The sequence below is a fragment of the Leptosomus discolor genome, chromosome 1 (assembly GCF_034619465.1).
Source record: "Leptosomus discolor isolate bLepDis1 chromosome 1, bLepDis1.hap2, whole genome shotgun sequence".
Classification (NCBI taxonomy): Eukaryota; Metazoa; Chordata; class Aves; order Leptosomiformes; family Leptosomidae; genus Leptosomus; species Leptosomus discolor.
Window position 1 is genome coordinate 121,757,140 of NC_141391.1, and position 18,940 is coordinate 121,776,079.

At 38.6% G+C, this 18,940-nt stretch overlaps 1 protein-coding gene across 1 annotated transcript in view; it reads left to right on the top strand.

Annotated features, from left to right (window-relative positions):
- GUCA1C (guanylate cyclase activator 1C) overlaps positions 1-15,775 on the top strand; it is a 34,324-nt gene extending 18,549 nt beyond the window's left edge. Inside the window, exons 2-4 of the mRNA XM_009956286.1 lie at positions 11,142-11,291; positions 14,062-14,149; positions 15,645-15,775. Coding sequence (XP_009954588.1) covers positions 11,142-11,291; positions 14,062-14,149; positions 15,645-15,775 — 369 coding nt within the window. The remainder of the gene's footprint in view (positions 1-11,141; positions 11,292-14,061; positions 14,150-15,644) is intronic.
- Positions 15,776-18,940: the final 3,165 nt, after the last annotated feature.

Here is an 18,940-nt window from a genome sequence, read left to right on the forward strand (position 1 = left end):
GAAAGTTGTTCATCATTCTTAGCTCCAGTGAAAAATAAAGATGCTGAACATTCAGAACTGTAATTGCAAAGTTAACTTTCCTTGAGGTTATCACAAGGAGTGCAGGAGGTAGCATTTAAGCAAACATTTTATTCATGACTCATACATTAATACTTGCAAGCTTTATTTATACAATGTCATTGGCAGTATAAAAAACAGTGGGTTTATCTTTTGCCACAGCTTTCCAACAAAAGCCTTCAAACATAATGTTTTCATTAAAATACAAGTGCAACAGAGTTCATTCTTTAAAAGATTCCCTTTATTAGGTCATTTTAGGGAAAAACGACCTCAGTCATCTTCACCCTTAAGCTATTTGTAATACAAAAATGAAAAAGCTGCAACCACATACAAGTAAGCTGAATTCCTCCTGGTTGTTTTATTGCCTCTGCATCTCAATCCGCGCATAACTGTCATGCAGTCCTAGTTCATGCAGCCTACTGCTGAATTTTACAGAAGAAACAGTTACGTTTATCTAAAATACTTCAGTAGTTGCCAAGTATACTGATGTATATTTGGCTTTCTATGACAATATGCACCATATTTTAGAGAGATTATATCCTTTAAAATGAGGTTACACCAATGTTAAAGAAGAGAGCACATCTAGAAAAATAATGTCTGCTGTATCCATAACATATTGGAAGTGTTAGTTGCTCGTAAACAGAACTAAGGAAACACTCTATAGTCAGCACTGCCACTAATTAGCAATTATTCTAAAAAATCTTCTTTCTTTACGTCAGAAACCCAGATCATTGTCATCCGCTTTCACTGGCTTGCAGATAGGTTTTACCACCACTAAAAATATAAATTGAACACTGTAAGAACTGATTGATTGATTGGGTTCTTATGACCTGTGGACAAAATTTGCATACTCATTTAACATTTGAAGCAATGTACTGAAGATGGGATGCTGCTATTTTAGTTCTCTTATTGCTTATTTTGGCATTAATTGAAACTAGCTCTGTTTCGTAATGTCTGTTGTTTTGTAAGAAAATCAGATTTTAAAAGGTAGGATGTACTGTGAAAAGTAAAGAAGGTTAATAGGTATGTGGTACTGAAGGAAAAATGTGCAAGTTCAAGGATTTTCCGTTAACATTTTCTAAAGCATTGGATAGTTCTCAACAGAGAACAGTATTTTCTGATATGCTTCCTATGCAGAGATAAACTTTGGCAGATGCAAAAAAATGGACACTCCATAGCAGAGTTTAAGAAATCTTTAGATAAGGAGCCACCAACTGATGTACATCTTTAGTCATCTTTCTAGTTTGTGCTTTTTCATTTAAAATTTATAGCAGTTCTGTGACAAACTTTTGGTTTTGCTCTTTCTGATGTCAGAGTTCACCTGACATCATTATGCAGATTAGAACTATAAAAATATTTTAAAAGGAATTCATTTAAAAATCTAAAGAAGAAAGTTAAAACAGGCTGTTTGATGTAGAATAGTAAGAAATGCAAAAATATGTTACTTAATAGAACTTTGTTACATGTCGAAATGACTACATAGCAACGCAAAGTAAATCTCAAAACTATGGTTTGGTTTTGTTTTTTTTCATGAAGAATAAGAGTTTCCCTTCACTCCTCATACTTCGCACAATGCTGACAAGTGTTGGGAGCCAGACCACTATTCCTTTCTTCCTCATCCTAGCTCCTTCCTCACTGTCCTGATGTGTCTTTATAGTGCTGATTTTCAGGTAGACTTTTCATCATCTGATTCTATGTTCTGGCTATAAATAGATGTTATCTTCTCTGGTTATATGGACACGAATGGGATTAGCCAAGTCTATCTTCTCAGGTATTGTAGCAGAAGGAAATGTGAATCATTTGGCCATGAAATTCTCTATGAAAGCAGTGGTTGCACCTCGTATTCCGAGAAAGGCATGTAAATGTTCATAGAAAGATGTAATATTTTTCAGAGATGTTTTGATGATTAATGTAACTCATTCTTAATTTGACTTTCAGTTGTTTTTTCCCCTCCACTTTTTCCCCCTTCTTAAGAATTGTGAGAGCAGAAGAATATTATTTTCATCGATATGAGGCAATTAGTTGCTACAGATTCTACTTAAAACATTATTTTGTTAAAGATTGACACGGTCCAACTATGCGACGGTTACCTACCACCATGTGATAGCTGTCTTCCACATTCTTATTGAAGGCATGAAGAGCTCTTAAAAGATGAAATAAAATCACCGCTAGTCAGCAATACTTCAAAAGCTACCTAGAACTTAAATATTAAGTGTTTCCACCTCCTCCGGGAAAAATTCTCATGGCTTAGGGCATCTTTGCTAACTCTCCTTTGCTGGAAAATTTGATCTTCAACTGGGCTTCCTTTCTTAGATTGTCTTACTCTGACATGTCCTCAGGACCAGAAATAGCTGCTGTGATGTGAATTGTCAGGCTGCCTAAGGAACTGCTTAGACTGTTTGCTTCATCCTTACATGTTTGCAGGCATCACCAAAGCTGATGCAATAGAATTGGTTGCAACAGTTAATAGTTATCTAAAGTAGGGTAAGAGAGGATGATAATTACAGAAATATTTTCCCAAACTTTCTTGAACAACTTTCCTCTTTTGTATCCTAAGCCTTCAAATAGTTGTGCAAACACAAGTTCAGCTGCACACTTAATTTTAGGGATGTCTTCAGGCTGAAATGGCTCTTTGAACAAGTACAGTTTTCTTACTTCACTCTAATCAGCCAGCTTAACCAAAACAGTAAGGTTGCAGCAGCAGTATCTGTATCACACACTACATTATGAGGGCAAGAGCCATGCAAATTGGTATCGTGGTTGGCAAGACATGCTATGTTTTATGCTATTCCTTTTCCATGGTTCTTGTGTTGGTCCAGTGCAAGTGGATAGCACAACCACTTTGCCCAGAGAAGTCTAACTTTTGGGTTTTCTAGTTTTGAACCCTTGTTCACTCTCACAATCGCTTCTAATTAGTCTCCACAACAAGAAATACTTAGAAAACTTATTTCATTTTCATGACAGTCACAGCTATCACATTGTAGAGTCAACAATAAAAGCCTGCATGTCAAAAAATTAATCAGCTTCTAATCAGCCCTTACTAAACAAGGGCTAGAATAAAATAAAAATCAAGGTATCTCTTAGCCAGAAAGAATTCTTCTGTCAGAAGTAACAAAAACCTACAGCTCTTACTTCCTGAAATATTCAGACTTTTTGGAGTTGACATGTGTGTATACAAATCTGTTTCAGACACAATGCAACAAAACCAACAAAGCCCAACCATTTGCTTCTCCTTAATCTGGAGTAATGTTGCATAAAATTATCTCAAATGTAAAGTAATTAGCCTGATTACTGTAAATAAGGAGGAGGTTAAATTATACTTTGCTGTGTTCAAGGCAGTGTAGTTGTACCATTTTTGTCAGCATGCTTAAGTACCTTTGAATGGTACTGTACCCTTACAGAAAATTCCATGCAATAAAAACTATGTTCCAACAACTATTTCACCTGGTTCCACGAAACACCTCTCTATTTATTTATAGACTTAAAGAATGTCTTTGTTTTACTCCTTAACTACCTCCAGAATTTTTTTACATCCAATTTTATATATTGATTCCAAAAAGGAATCTATTACTTTGTAAGGACTTCCTACAATCATTAGTGCAATTTCACAACCTTAATTTTGTTTTCTAGTGGTTCGGCACAGGACTTAACGCTGTGACAGTACTAACTTGTGTTATAATAATGTGTCATTACCAGCTAAAAGCCTACATTAACATTATCATTAAAATCACCACTTGCTTAATGTCAGTACAGTTGAATTCTTGACTATAGGATTTGATGGTACAAGTTATGATCTGAAAGCTCTAGACCAGAGGTAATTCCCCAGTAGTGGAACAGCACCATCAAGCATGGAAGGCTGATTCTTGACATGGGATATTCAAGTGAAGTCTGGCTCAGATTTCTATTAACAGCATTGCAGAATTCCGTGGGGGTTCTTTTTTTGCATTTCAAAAAGAATAATCTCAATGTCCACGAAATTTTCTCTTTAAAAACAAAATTTCAAAATATTAATGTAGGTAAGTGCTATTCAGTAATACTTTAGTTGAAACTTCCTCACATCATACTCTTGATGTTTAGCTGGATTGGACTAAGCTATGCGATGGGGCAGCACTACTCACAGTGCACACCATGAAGCATCCCCACCTCATCAAATAGCCCCTTCTTTGCCATCTGCGCAGTGTGTCCAGGCTCACTGCATCCGCAATAGAGATTTGCTGCACTTAGGCAGGAGGTCCATCACACTGTAGTGCACGCCTGGACCAAAGACACGGTTTGTGCATGGTGCAAGGCCAGATATACTACATCCACCAATGCTTTGGCAGCTGGCTGTCAGGAGTCCCATTTCACTCCAGGACCCAGCACCTGAGAGGCTCAGGTTCAGACAGCGCAGTCTGTAGGTCCTGTATAAAGTGTAATGTCAACTATGTTGCACAGGAGACCTAGAGAAAATGCATCGCTGCATTGGATACAGAGAAATCAGTGGCAAAATGCACTGACAATAAAAATTAGGCACTTAGAGGTTTGGTCAAGTGATTCTTTGGCCTAGTGTTTTTTTCTTGGCACTTAGAGGTTTGGTCAAGTGATTCTTTGGCCTAATGTTTTTTTCTTGTTTTGTTTTGGAATAAGTTTCTGTCACATAGACTTTTACTGAATGTCCTGCAGAAACAAATGTAGCAAAACTCAATGTGTGTCAGTATAGAAAGGGGGGAATATGAAAGAATGATGAAGTTTAACTTTATTTTAAAATAATCTTCACCATCTACACAGTCTTCCATTGAGTTCTGCTACCTGAGTTCCTACACTCCCTGACTGTTTTTAAAACAGAAGCGTTTAGAGTTGTTTCCTCTGCAGTTACTCAGTGACCAAAATCACACATCAAACTGAAGCAATTACAGTTTTCTACTAACATATGCAGAGTTTCTTTGAAAATTTCACTTAAGAGTAAACAAATTAGGCTGTACTCTGCAGCTTTCATTGAGCTTAAAAAGTGCTTGGAGCATATTACTACCATTACCAGTTAACACTGCAATTTTGTCACATTACATGAATAAGCAATGAAGATTAACCTTGTACAATTACTCATAATTACTTTTAAATACTACTTGTTAAATTATGATGTAGATAAAGGGGAAAGTAACTTTAATCAGAAACAGTTCAGAAATCTGCTTCTTTTATTTAAAGAAATTTTAAGTATTTTTTAAAGCATAATTGTCTTTTTTTTTATTCATTTATTTCCTTATTAATTAGGAATAGTTAGAGGCTACTCCAGATTTACATTTTCTTCTTTCTCCCCTTTATTATTTCAGTGTTGGTCTGAAATATCCAAAAAAAATGCAATCATGATTCACACATTTGTTGGTGACAATGATGTTGGTGAACCATGCTTTGGAAATAATAGTTGCAAAAAAAAGTTCAGCTGAAATTGGATGATATGTTTTAACTAACTTGGCCACAAACTCATGTAATGACAATAAATTGGTAACTGCTTTCTGATGACAAAAGATGATTTATAATCTCCCATTTTTTACAGAAATAAAAAATGCCTACTAGGAAAAGAAGGTAACGAGCATTAACTTTTTCCTTCCCTGAGGTCCTTTATCTGTAAATACCGAATAGTTTAGGGAATGATAGTGTATGTAGAAGCTTTCTTGCATACATCCCTTGAGACATTCGTTCCTAAAAACATTATTTAGGAGCACCCGAGATAATCTGCCAAACAGACCGTCTTTGCCCCTAGAAGACATGATGTCTTCAAAGTGCTTTTCCTGGAGGTTTGGTCTACTACATTCTTGGGTTTGTCAAAAAAGAAAAATTTGCTTGAAGCAAGAAATTTGCTGAAAAATGTGTTACGTAGTCATGGCTGCATTTTTTAGTTTTCTCTCTCTTGCCTACTGCTTTAAGTTGGGAAGGATGCTCTTAAAAGCAGAGGCTCAAAATTAGGAGTGCAGAAAGCTGAACCCCACCATCCAGGAGATGATGGCAGAGGGCTAGGTCCTTGAGCCCATGCTTTCCTTCAGTACAGCCCTCCTGGGCACTGCTGTGCCACGTTGCAGGCTAAGCACAAGACCCAGCCCGATGCCTTGGTGATTTCCCTGTCTCCACACTTCTCCAGTAATTCTGAAAGAAAATCATGAGTGATGGAAGGGAGTTGGAGGGGAGTTGTTATTTTTCAAGAAATAAAATTGCTTGTCATCATGATATTTTGGATTTCTTCAGGTTTTACCAGGGTAGCCTGCAAGCCTGAGAGCCAGGACACATAGCTGGCTCTGCATTTCCAAATCCTCTAACACAAAGGTCCTGGTAGTTTCCAGGTCCCCAAACCTCACAAGGTCTTCTTCCTCTGGGCAAAGCAGAACCTTTTGTAATGGTCTGGCCAATTCAGCCTCGTCTCTTTACACAACAGTGGGTATGCAATTATCACAAAACCACTTAACGATCTGCAGCTCCTAATTCCCTACTTTGCTCTTCATCCTTATCTAACAGCCTTTGCTCGCCAAAAGTCCTTCCCCACCCCGTGACAAACGCCAGCTTTGTTTATTTGGGAAACCTGTGATTCCAGCCATAGCCTGTAGGGGATCTGGAGCTCTCTCCCAAGCACCAAACTCCAGTAACAGACCTATCAGACCTCAGGGACATGCCAAAGTAATAGAGCCACAAGTAGCTCTGTGTTTCTTCAGTAATGCGTATGCAGCCTTTGAGGAACAGCTGAAAGTCTTCAGAAGCAAAAAGAAAGCAAGAAAATGGGGGGAAGATGAAATGGAGTGAAATGAATCCTCCTTTAGGTTTCTGAGGGTGGAGTATGCAGCGCTATATTTGAAATGGGGTCTAGAGAGAGAGAAGCACACAGGATTAGCTATAAATTTCACAGTTATTCTGAGCTGCTGTAATCTGCTTTTTGACCTGTGCCTCCTCTCTCTGCCTTATGAGGTTTAAGTAGTATTCTGAAAGATGGGGGTGGAGAGGGAAGGTGGCTTAATGTCCTAAGCCCTAGGTTTGAAATACCTAGACCATCTATATTTGCACACTTGTTAATCCTGGTAAAGCCTGTTGAGCTATTCTCCCAGTGTCAGGTTATCATCAGAGATTTTTCAGGAGCAAATTTTGGAAACAAGGTGCTGCTCTTGGTAGAGTCCTCAGTGCTCTAAGTAAGACAATGAGTTCATTTATCGTAGGTTTTGCAGGGACAGAAATTGTCCCTTTCCACATGCACAGCCATGGTGTATGGTGGGAGATGGCTGGCTATCGCAGTAGCACTGCATCAACACTGCCAGGAAATCACGGCCAGGTAAGAGCTAGGCAGCCAGAATGCCGAGTTTGGACCATTCTGGCCGAACCTTGAATTACCACGCTGTTTAAGATCAGCTGTGTATTCATAGCTGACAAGCCAATTATTTTTTATCTGTATTCAAATAGTTTGAAGCTGTGAGACTCTTTTAAGGACCTGAGAAGATTAGAAAAGCTATTCTGGGAACCAAAGGATAATGCCCTCCTCTACGGCTCCAGGGCTGGGGTATTAATTGCTGTTGTGTAACACTACAGTTCCTTGCTGCCCAGCTTTGCCCTCACAGGGCACCCAACCCTGTCCTCACCAAACAAAAGTGAGCAGCCTCCAGCAACTGCACACAGGCTGACATTCTGAAGCAAAAACATCTCATAAAAAGATAAAATTAAATTGCTTTCTCCTCAGGAGATCCAGTAACTAATGAATAACTGAAATGGGGCCTGAGCCCTGGGCAGGGGTAGGTAGGGCTGGTGGTGACCTCAGGGCCATGAGGACCAGTTTTATATCATCAGCAAATTCTCCTTCCAGTGCTGGAGCCTTCTTTTGTCTTTGTTTTGTGAATCAAACTGTTCCAAACGGCTTAAAAAATCACTCATCAGAGAAAACAAAGCAAGTTACAAAACCACCGCATCAAAGGGCACAAACACATGCACAACCATAATGCGCTCTTAAGCTTCTCGTTCATCTGGTCAAGCTGTTAAGAGGCTAAACAAAAAAGTATATATTTTTAATAAGCCTACTATGCTAAGCAGAAAGTCCAGAAAACTTCGGGGTATGTAAAAGATGTTTTGAACCCATTTTTTGGATGTCTCTCTGGCCCACCCCTCAGAACTGTATTAGGAGATTTATGCCCCCTGTTTTACACCATATCCAGCGGGGGTACCCTGTGAGCACAACCCAGCTAGCTCTGCCCATTCAGGCAGGGAAGGGAGCAGGACTTCATTGTCCCTCCAGATGCCCACAGTATCCCAGTGTAATGTGCTGCAGCCAAGGACAGCAGAGCCAGCACCACACAGACAGGGAAAATAAGCCTTCACACACAAGAAATGCATCCGTCACCCAAATCTGTCCAGTATCCTAAGCTGCCAAAGAAGCAGGCTCCACCAGCGTTAACTCCATTTAATAAAAATATGTGAAAATTGCTCTTTACAATAACAGAGCAAAGCACCAGAAGTAAATTATTTATATCTTCCACCACTGGCAACCAGCTCTGCTTATTACGATGTTGGGGGTTTTGGGTGGTTTTTTTAAATCATTATTTATTTTATTATTTTCACGGTAGCTCTTTGCTTGTGAATTACCAACTTCCTAAAGAGCAGCAGATACTTTACTGCACACACTGCACAGGGTAAAGTTTTGCAGAGCCCAGAGACACGCAAGATACTTACATTGTGAATGGTTATAGAGCAGCAGATGGGTAAATCAGCATGGCAGTATTCTTTCAATAACATCAAAACACATTTATCGTATTATTTGTTGTACTCAGAACCACAGGATGATCTTCATAGGTTATTGTTACGGGTTTTTTTCATTATTTAATGTACTATTCCAAGGCTCCTGGATGGTACTGTAAAAAGCACAGTATTTCTCTTTATCTGAGAAAGCTCCATATATGTGTAACAAGATTGCTGTAGCCTTCTGCGTCACGTAAATGGGTTTTTTTCTGCCTACAATGTATGGGTTTTGGTGTAGACAGGAAAACCAGTACATTTTTCATCAATGCTTTTGTGCAATGCTTCTGGTTCCACATCATGTAGCTAACCATGTCTGCTTACGTTAACATGTCACCAGTGGTCTTTGATTGTCTACAGAATGGGGCTGGGGCTTTCCTGGCAACTACAATTTCTCTCTGGTGTTTTTCAGAGGTGGAAGTTTTTTGACCTTGGCCTTCAGTCCGCTCCTGCTTGGGACAGGCCAAACAACCCACCAGATCAGAATTACATACCCAAACACATTGAGCTGATTATTACATTGTCCAAACTTCTGATATTTTGTTGGACCAACAACAGTGACACCAAGACATAGGAAGAAAGCAAACAAGATACTATTTTCCAAAATCCAAAGTGAAATGTAAGGGAGAAAGAAGAAAATTGATCTGGTCATGGACATCCAGCAAGCCTAAAATTAATCTGTAGTTTCAACAAGCTGTATGAAATGGAATAAAAAAGCAGCAATGTGAAATGCATCTAAGCACATTCTTAATAGATCTATCAAATCAGATGATGGAAATGTAATCAGCAAAATGAATCTCGCCCTCCAGTAAAATATTTGATGAGATGCTTCTTGAAATACTTGCAAAATTGAAATTCAAGCTGGGGTGCCAGAAAGATGCATAAAGTTTGTGATACACGATGTGTCATTTTTTGAGAAAGCATCTGCTTTTAATACTAGTCCCCAACTTATTTGAAAATTACATGCAGTTACTGCCAAATTTAATTTATTCCTGAACAGCGGTTGAATGGTGCCTTTTCCTTTGCTGTGTTTGCTGTTAATTGCAATTAAGAGTAAATCCAGCAACCACAGCAGAACCTGCATAGAGAGTCTGTGAAGCAATGGTCAGTCTGCACAAGTGATGCATGCACCATTTCTGCATGTAGATTGAATCCTGCATGTTTGAAACACGAATTACTTCTTAGGTGCCACTCTGGCTGAACAGCCTTGCACAGAAATCAAAACAAGCACTACACGTACGGCAACAAGTCACACCACACCTTTGCAGGACTTCTTTCCCTTTAGTCTAGTACAGTTTCTAGGATAGATTAATACCTGCTGATTGCAAAACCTCAGGTGGCAAGTTGTATGTTGATGTATGACAATAAAAATAAGTAACATGCTAAACCTACTAGACACTCATCCAACCTTCTCTTCTCAATCACAGGCCATCTGAAACTCATGACAGTCTCTCCAAGGTTTCCCAAGCAATTGGATTCTGACCAATGTAAAGATCATAAGATTAAATTTACCAGCTGTTAATTATTTTTATATGCACATGAGAAACAGTTGGAGCAAGTACTCTCCAAATTCAGCAACTGTTTCTTCCATCCTCACCACAATTTTATAGAAACAGAGGAACTGTCACAGTAGCTTAGACCAGCTGAACATGGTAGCCTGTCACTGACAGGTTTCCAGCAGCAGCCTCAGAGAAGGAAGCAGAAAATACCTGAAATGCTCTTTTCCTATGAATATCCCCCAATCCTCACTATTTAGAAACTAGTTTATGACCTGAAGGCTTCATACCCCATGCAAAATGTACTAGTCAGAGAGACCTGATGTTTATACGGCTAAACCACAGTACCTGGGATTCATGCCAGGTTATTGGTTACCATGTACCACACTTACTACATGATCTCTCAGATGAGTAACACCTGGAACAGCTCTGTTGCGCTGGAAATCATATGCAGTTCTGTGGTACCCATACGAATATAAGCAACTCAGCTGGAGACGTCTCATTAGTACTACACCAGATATCCCAGAGTCCCTTTTTTGCATGTTTAAGTCTACCACAAATCTGTTTTATTTCTCCTCAAAAAATGACAGTAACAATTCCTCAGAACAGATGTGCCCCCCCACCTCTCACTGCCTCCAGCTTTCAGGGGAGAACAAAACTGTCTACGCTAACAACCCTTCCTATAGTGCTTCCAGTTGAGCACAACCTTTTTAAACACCACAGCAGATTTCTACATTAAGGTGCCTTATAAACTGGTGTGTATTATAGTGAATTCAATTACCTATTTCTGTGAAATTACCAGAATGAGCAGAAAACCTCAGTTCTTAAATAGGTGTTTTTCTCTTTCTCTCTTAGGATGGATTTATAGACTTCTTGGAGTTCATAGCTGCAATAAATTTGGTTATACGAGGGAAAATTGACCAAAAATTGAAATGGTATTTTAAGCTATACGATGCTGATGGAAACGGATGCATTGACAAAAAAGAACTATTAAGCATATTCCAGGTAAGCAAGTTACGACCAACAGCAAGAGCATTTAACATAGTGCATTGCCCCTAAAGCAGTGGTTTGTCATGTGTTGTAAATGGCTTGTCTGTACTTTACCTAAGGTTTGACAGTTGTAAAACCAGAATTCTTCTGGCTAGCGGCACTGCTGCCATTAGTTTCTTGCTTATTGAAGTAAACATACCTAAGTAGTATTTTACTTTAAATCGTATTTCTACAGATATAATGATGTGAATATAATAATAATGAATGAAAGTGAAAAATTGTAGAAACAGTACAGACATTATTGTGATAAACTACACTATAAGGCAGGGTAGAACTGAAGCAGCATCATGAATAAAACAGCTGGTTACAAGTGTTTGTGCCAGTCTGTTGTGGAAAACTGGCTTCTCAAACTGAACTTGCTGCAAGAAACAATATAGATGTCATCAAAATATTCCAGTATTTTAATTTTTTGAAAGGCTTTTAGATTTGTTTACTCCAAATGCCATTACCTGTATTTTAAAACTAAATTGGGGAAATTTAATTTTATCATTAAATCATGCAGTGACATTCGGATACAAATATTGCAGAAAATTTTGCAGGAAATGGGTTCATTTCAAACCCATAAAACCAAAGCAGTGTAATTCTTTCTTTAAAATGATTTCTGTATCTTCGAACTTGCTGTAATGAAATAACATTTTGCACCTCAGTAGCTGCTTTCATCCAAAAGGTATTATAGGGCTCCTTGCAAACATGAATGTACAGGACTTGTTACAGATCAAGGTTTTGCTGCATGGAGCATAACATCTAAACAGGGATTTAATGTCATAATAAAAAATGGACGTACTTTTCCTGGATTCTGTATTACTGCTGGTGCCTGGCTAGTCACTGTTAGAGACTTGCAAGAGCTGCCGACCAAATTAAAAGGAACTGGAGCCAGATGGAGCCATGGGGTCAAACAAATAAAGTTGATGCATCACCTTCTAAAGAGCAGCTTTCTAAAGGTAGAAAAAGTGGCTGCATCTCCCAGGTTTCTCCCAGTTTAAGACTAATGACATCTTTCTTTTGCAGATATTCTCCATCATTTTTACCCAGAGGCAATGAGGCGACTGTATTTTGTCTTGGGCTTTATCCAAAAAGAGAATTAAAATCCTGTTAATGTAAAGAAGATTTCTTTTTCATATTACCTGCTTTTAAAAACAGTTTAAACCTCTGTGTGTTTTCTTCTCTTTTGCAGTACAAGGACTTTATCTTAAACCTGCGTAAATCATTTGACCTAGGCTAGATTAAAACTAGTGGGCTCTAAACAAAAATAAAAATACAGGCTCACAGCCATTAAGGGCCCTGTTGATACTAAGCATCTGTAAACAAGGGCTTGTCCAAAAAGACGTGTCATATCCGAGACATTCATTTAATCACAGCAGTCTTCTTAAAACATCATCTGTCCCTACAGCTATGCAAACTTTGGACCAGCAGATCATTATCAACCATCAAAATTCCTTCCAGACAACCATGAATCCTCTCAGTGCCTTTTAACAGCCCAGTTATTTTATTTTATTATTTAAGGTGATTCTGTGGTAGTCAGTGACTCAAGTACTTCAGGGACCACTGCTTTACCCTTAGCACTACAACAAATTTAACTGTGGCAGAGGTACAACCTTCTTCTGAAGACTGAAACAGGGTCAGACATACAAAACACCAAAAGTATCTAAAGTATGAATCACTAATACAAACAAGTTTATGCACCTACTTTTGTAAAATCCTCGCTCTCTTTTGGAACTTGTTTGTGCAAAGTAAGATAAAGACAGTGATGGTCAAGAATTACGCATCAGTGCCAAATAGGTTTAACTTACCTTTTGTTTAAATATCATGAGCTCTAATATAGTATCAGGAATACCGAAAAAACCAACTGGCACGTACAGTGAATTATCTTACACAAAACAGTTCATCCCAAGATAATTCAGGTGTAAAAAAACAAATTCTAGTGTATGCCCATTACAAAACATATATGTATGTGTATTTACAAATACAGATACATGTATTTTCCCAGTCACTTACTAATTGGGATATTGAGTTTGAATCCAACTCGGTAAACACATGCATATATGTTGCGTCTGGACCACTGGCTATTAACATGTAGGCTGCTATTTTACTAACCTGAATGATGACCATAATGCAAAAATTACTGTCTCAGTGAATGGGACACAATTTTGCAAAAATATTTATTTGTACCTTTACTCCAAACTTGCGTCCTTTTGCCACAGGAAAAGTAGAGGGGAGACTTCTGGTTTTCTTAATTTCTTTGGAGGACAAGTAAATGTTGCCAACTTCCAGGACTGCTCGTCTGATGTTATTTGTGATTACCAAGTTAAACACGTCTTAATAGAAAAATGACTTAAGCTTTCTCTTCATGTGCTTTCGGCTGTGAAAAATAATACTATATTTAAGTCACACAGACCATAGGGCACTCTCCAAAGACATAGAACTCTCTAGGGCAAGATACAAGTGCTGGTGTGGAATCTAAAGCATATTGCAGAGCAGAAGTGCCACATTTTCAGAAGACGTTCAGAGATATGTAAATTGGTCTGTAATCTTCAGGCTGTGTTATGTTAATTAAATTTCCAATCCTCATTACTGAAGATTTACTTGAAACAGCTATTTATTTAGCCATTTTTGAAAGTCTTGGTGAACTGAAGAGCTGCATCGCAACTACTGCAGTTGCCAGGGTATTGTTTTCACAATGTGATGGAAAAAAGTCTGAAAGAACTTTCTGCATTTCTGCCTTTAGGCTATCCAGGCTATTAATGGCCAAACCAACATGACTGCTGAAGAGTTCACAAACATGATATTCCAGAAGATAGATGTGAACAATGATGGTAAGAACCCAGGTTTTCTTGGCATTGTAGGAGGAGTAAGAGGAGTGTCTGGGATAGGAGGATCTAAGGAAGTGAGTGAATGAGTGGCAAAGAAGGAGGACATAGACAAATGTACAGTGATGGCTCGTTCTGTTTCTGCTCCTGGGATGATTATACAAGGGCACTGGGGTTGAAAGAGGTGTGAACATCCTCAGGGCACTTCATGTCAGCCCCTGAAGAGAGTCTTACTCCTCTCACTGAAGTCTAAGAGTCAGGACTTCAGTCAAATGAAGTCTTTCCACTTTAATAGTACGTATACAAGCCTGCTCACTAGTGCAGAGAGGACCCACATGACTAAAGAGGAAGCAGCCTTTACTGCCCATGGGTAGAAAGTGGTTTTCACATTTTTTCAAATGCTGATCATTTTCCTTTTTCACATCAGAGGAAGTTTCCAATGTTGCCATGAACAAAACCAAAACACAAAAAAACTCCGGGGAGTACTTGAACACGAAAACAGCCAAAAGTCATCTAGCTAAGCATTCACCAGAAGTGCACACAACTTGAACTGCTGCTCCCCTGCACCCTGGGGCCCTAAGTCATCCAGTTATTTTCCTCTTCACCTGGCCTCTTGTCATTTCTTATTCCAGTGAGAAATCATTCATTGTTGTGATTTTAACATGAGACTTTAAACTGTTCTCAGAGGAAAGAATCAAGCTCTTCCTATTAAACCAAGCTATTTCCTCTCTCAGAGAAAAACAGTATCACTGGAATAACTTCTAACCAGAGAATTGTGTATACTCCTGTGTACTATGCAAGCAGACACATGCCTAGGACTGGCCTTTGCCTTTGCTGACAGGGAAGAAAGAGATCAAGAAAACAGTAAAAATGCTAAACAATATTCCTGGTCCTCAAAAAAAGAGACTTTATAGTTGTTTTGCAACTTCCAAGGTATTACCTGATTTTGACACTAGCCCAAAAAAATCACACTCTAAACGACCATTTCTGTTGCTTGGAAGAATTTATCTAATCAAACCACTTAACCAATTTTTTGTACTATATTTTATCATGGCTCTAAATAATCCTAGTAGTCAGCACGGGGATTATGCCTGGTAATCCTCAGCATATCACGCCCTAATCTCTGTTAAAACCAGCTATAAGATAAATTCCAGCTAGTTCAGTGAGAATTGGTCCATACATCTAAATTCAGCCTTGATACAGGCTTGATCAGCACCCTTTTTCACACATTTATGTCACCATAGACACTGAGCACTCATAGTTGTCTTAGACTTCAGTGAAAGCTGTGTTTGACCTATTTTAACAGAAAAAAAAGCGAGTCTGAGTCCTAGGATCTGATCCAAAGTGGGAAAACATTAGCAAATACTCTTCCTGCATTTGCCTATCAGCAGAAAACGGGAAATCTTCCTGAGGGATTCAATCTGGCATGAATGGCCTTGTGTTGAATTGAGAGTGACTGCTGGGTTTCTCGGTTCCTAAAGAGTATCTGACTTCCTTTTAGGGGAACTGACTTTAGAAGAGTTTATCAGTGGTGTGGAAAGAGACCAGGGCCTAATGGAATTGATTACGAAAAGTTTTGACCTTTCCAACGTACTCAAAGTCATACAGAACGGCAGGAGACACAGCATCTGAAGGATCCAGTGACAGACATGGCATCTGTGTCACCACTTCAAGGCAGACAATATTTGATACACTCAGAGAGCTTGATGTCGTCAAAGCCTGCCCAGACAATACCAAGCAGCCTGCTCCAGGAGTGACAAATTTTCACTCTTGACTCCACATCTCTCCTTTTCTTTTCTTTATTCTTTCCCTCGCTAATGACTGTGGCAGTCACAGAACACAAACCTTTGTCTACATATAATAGAAAAGCTATTTGATACCGTACAAGTAACATTTGGTCTCTATGGACACTGTTCAGAGTAATCAGTAAAACAATGAAAATATCACAAAATGCTACCTCTCTAGAAGACACAGTTAATAAGTTTCTCTTTTTAAGCATGGGCTCTTTAACCTACTATCTAAACTGTGGATATAAACTTCTAGGTAGGACTGGGGTCTATCTGGATCAATTGAGAACAAAGCCTGGTTTGCATTAGCTTAACATTTGCTCTAATCAGTACTCAAACTTGGAGTAAGTTCTCTGGGAAGCACCTCAGTCAGCTTAATATTCCCGAGATGTGCATCTTCTTTCACAAGCTGTCTACCACTCTTGATTTTATTACATCTGTAAATTGAAAAAATGTGATGTTTTGATGGTTTTGGCAGGGTTCAGCTACTGTTCTTTCAAATTAACCTTTTATAGAAGCACTGGAACGAAATTTTGTTATCTTTGTAGAGTAAAATTAGATGTTCAAAGAATAGCTAAAACCAAATCATTTTGTAAGCATTCTGTTTTCCCAAAGATTTGTGTGCTTTGACTTGTATGTCCTCCTTTTCAAAACAATCCATTTTCACCGGGCTTTTTTGCTACGGCTTCATGAAACAAAAGGTAAGAGGCGTCGTGACTAGTTCCTGCTGATGGGACTGCTGGCTTCTGCCAAACAGACTGTTTAACAGCTGAATTCTTCCTGCCTTTCCCTGACAAGGAGTATTAATTTAGGTATATTTGCCCAGCCCAGATACCTGGGTGAAAGCTTTCAGCAACTTAGTATCTTTGAGACTTCTACCTTCTTTCAAACTGGGTTGCAATTGTCTCTGAACGTGGTAGCTGTTAGGAGCACAGGGAAGGCATTCACAGATGGCGTGATCACATATGCCTCATTTTCTTAGGAAACCAGGCTAAAACCAACTCAACCTTACTTTATAAATAACATGATTAATCCTATGAGCTGAAATGGAACTGCATGAACTGTCTGCAAAGGGAAAATTATAGTTCTCTCTGATTCTGTTGGGATTGATTCTCTTTCAAGTCTGCAACAAGTTTTATCAAATTACTACATTATATCAGAAGAATAAGTTCTCCTTGGCTGACAGTGCCCTGCAGGCATCACACTCATATTAGTTACTGTTAGAAGCATCAGCTTCATGCAAAATAATTTGTGCATGGATGAGTGCAGGTTGAATAAAACAATTATTAAGATTGCAATATGAAAATGTTTTTCTTCCAAACTCATTTCAAATCCATGTCCATTTCCACACGAAATGTGCTCCATCATCTGCACTTATTATCCCAGGTTCTGGTTTGATCAGTGGAATATACTAAGGGTATGCAACATGCAACTCTTGACATTATAAACAGTTCTGACATTATAGTTCTGGCATTTGAATCTTTTATATCCTTTCCAAAAAAAAAGAGAATGATGTATGAGAATGCTGGTGGTTCGAATTTTAAGTTCTTGTTATTTATTCATCATTGACACATTAATACGTCATTGTCATTATCAGTCTTCTCACACCCAGATTTCAAAAAGTCACTTTTCTCAATAGAATCATAGAATCATAGAATCACAGAATACCAGATTGGAAGGGACCTCAAGGATCATCTGGTGCAACCTTTCTTGGGAAAACCATGGTCTAGACAAGATGGCCCAGCACCCTGTCCAGCTGAATCTTAAAATGAGTCCAGTGTTGGGGAATTCACCACTTCCCTGGGGAGATTACTCCAATAGCTGACCGTTCTCATTGTGAAAAATTTTCCTCCTGTGTCCAATCAGAATATCCCCAGAAGGAACTTGTACCCATTACCCCTCATCTTTTCCACGTGACTCCTTGTAAAAACGGAGTCTCCATCTTCTTTGTAGCCACCCTTTAAATACTAGAACATAGTGATAAGGTCTAAGCCTTCTTTTCTCAAGGCTGAACAAAGCAAGTTCCCTCAGCCTTTCCTCATACGGCAGGCTTCCCAGCCCTTCGATCACCTTTGTGGCCCTTCTCTGGACCCTCTCCAGCCTGGCCACATCTTTTTTGTACAGCAGGGAATCTAAAGCTTTTGTTAGGGTGAGGATGGTGTCCTTCAGAACTGGCTTCACAATATTTAAAATAAAATGGTCCAATCTAAGCAATTTGGGTGTATGGGAAGAGCTGTGGCTTGGATTTTTGCTTTTAAACTAATGACGTTATGGACTTGGAAAAATTACTACTATCTATGTACACTGACTTTTTTTTTTATAAAGGGATTTTAAAGAGAGTATTTCCATTTAAATTTGTCTAATTTTTCTGTGTAACTATAATTATATGAAGTGAATTGCCAATTCAGGAGGAGTGTTGTGTTGTATTAAAAGATTATGTACATAAGGAAATGCTTAAGTCATTTTTTGTTAGACTAAATTTTAAAAGTGTACTTGTCATGCTCATTTTCCATATTTTAATCTAAAATAATTTAGCAGAAACCTGTGTAATTAAGAAGCAAGTATCTCTGCTGTTTAATGTAAACACTCTAGCACATCATTTCCAAAAATATTTACCTATAGTAACTCCACATGTGTTTGGGACTATTTGTAAGAGTCTATCTATTTTTTTATAAGTTGGTTAATGTAAATTTCCTTTAAATACTGAAGCACAATTTGATACACAGCTGCTTGAGATAAATCCATTATGGCCACAATTTTCTATTGGTCTCATTCTTCTAAATTTATCAGCTGCTCATCGAGTGTATCAGTGAAATCAGGTGGCACACGGAAAACTCGTCAAATGTGACACACACACCCCCACCCTCAAAGTCATGAAGCCGCAACTCATTGTGGTGGAGATGCTTTGCAGTCATGAAGGTATACTGTAAGTTGACCTGACTATCGGAATGTTTATTGCTAGTTTTATAGTCAGCAGAAAAAGAAAGCCCAGTGTTAGCTCACGTACATA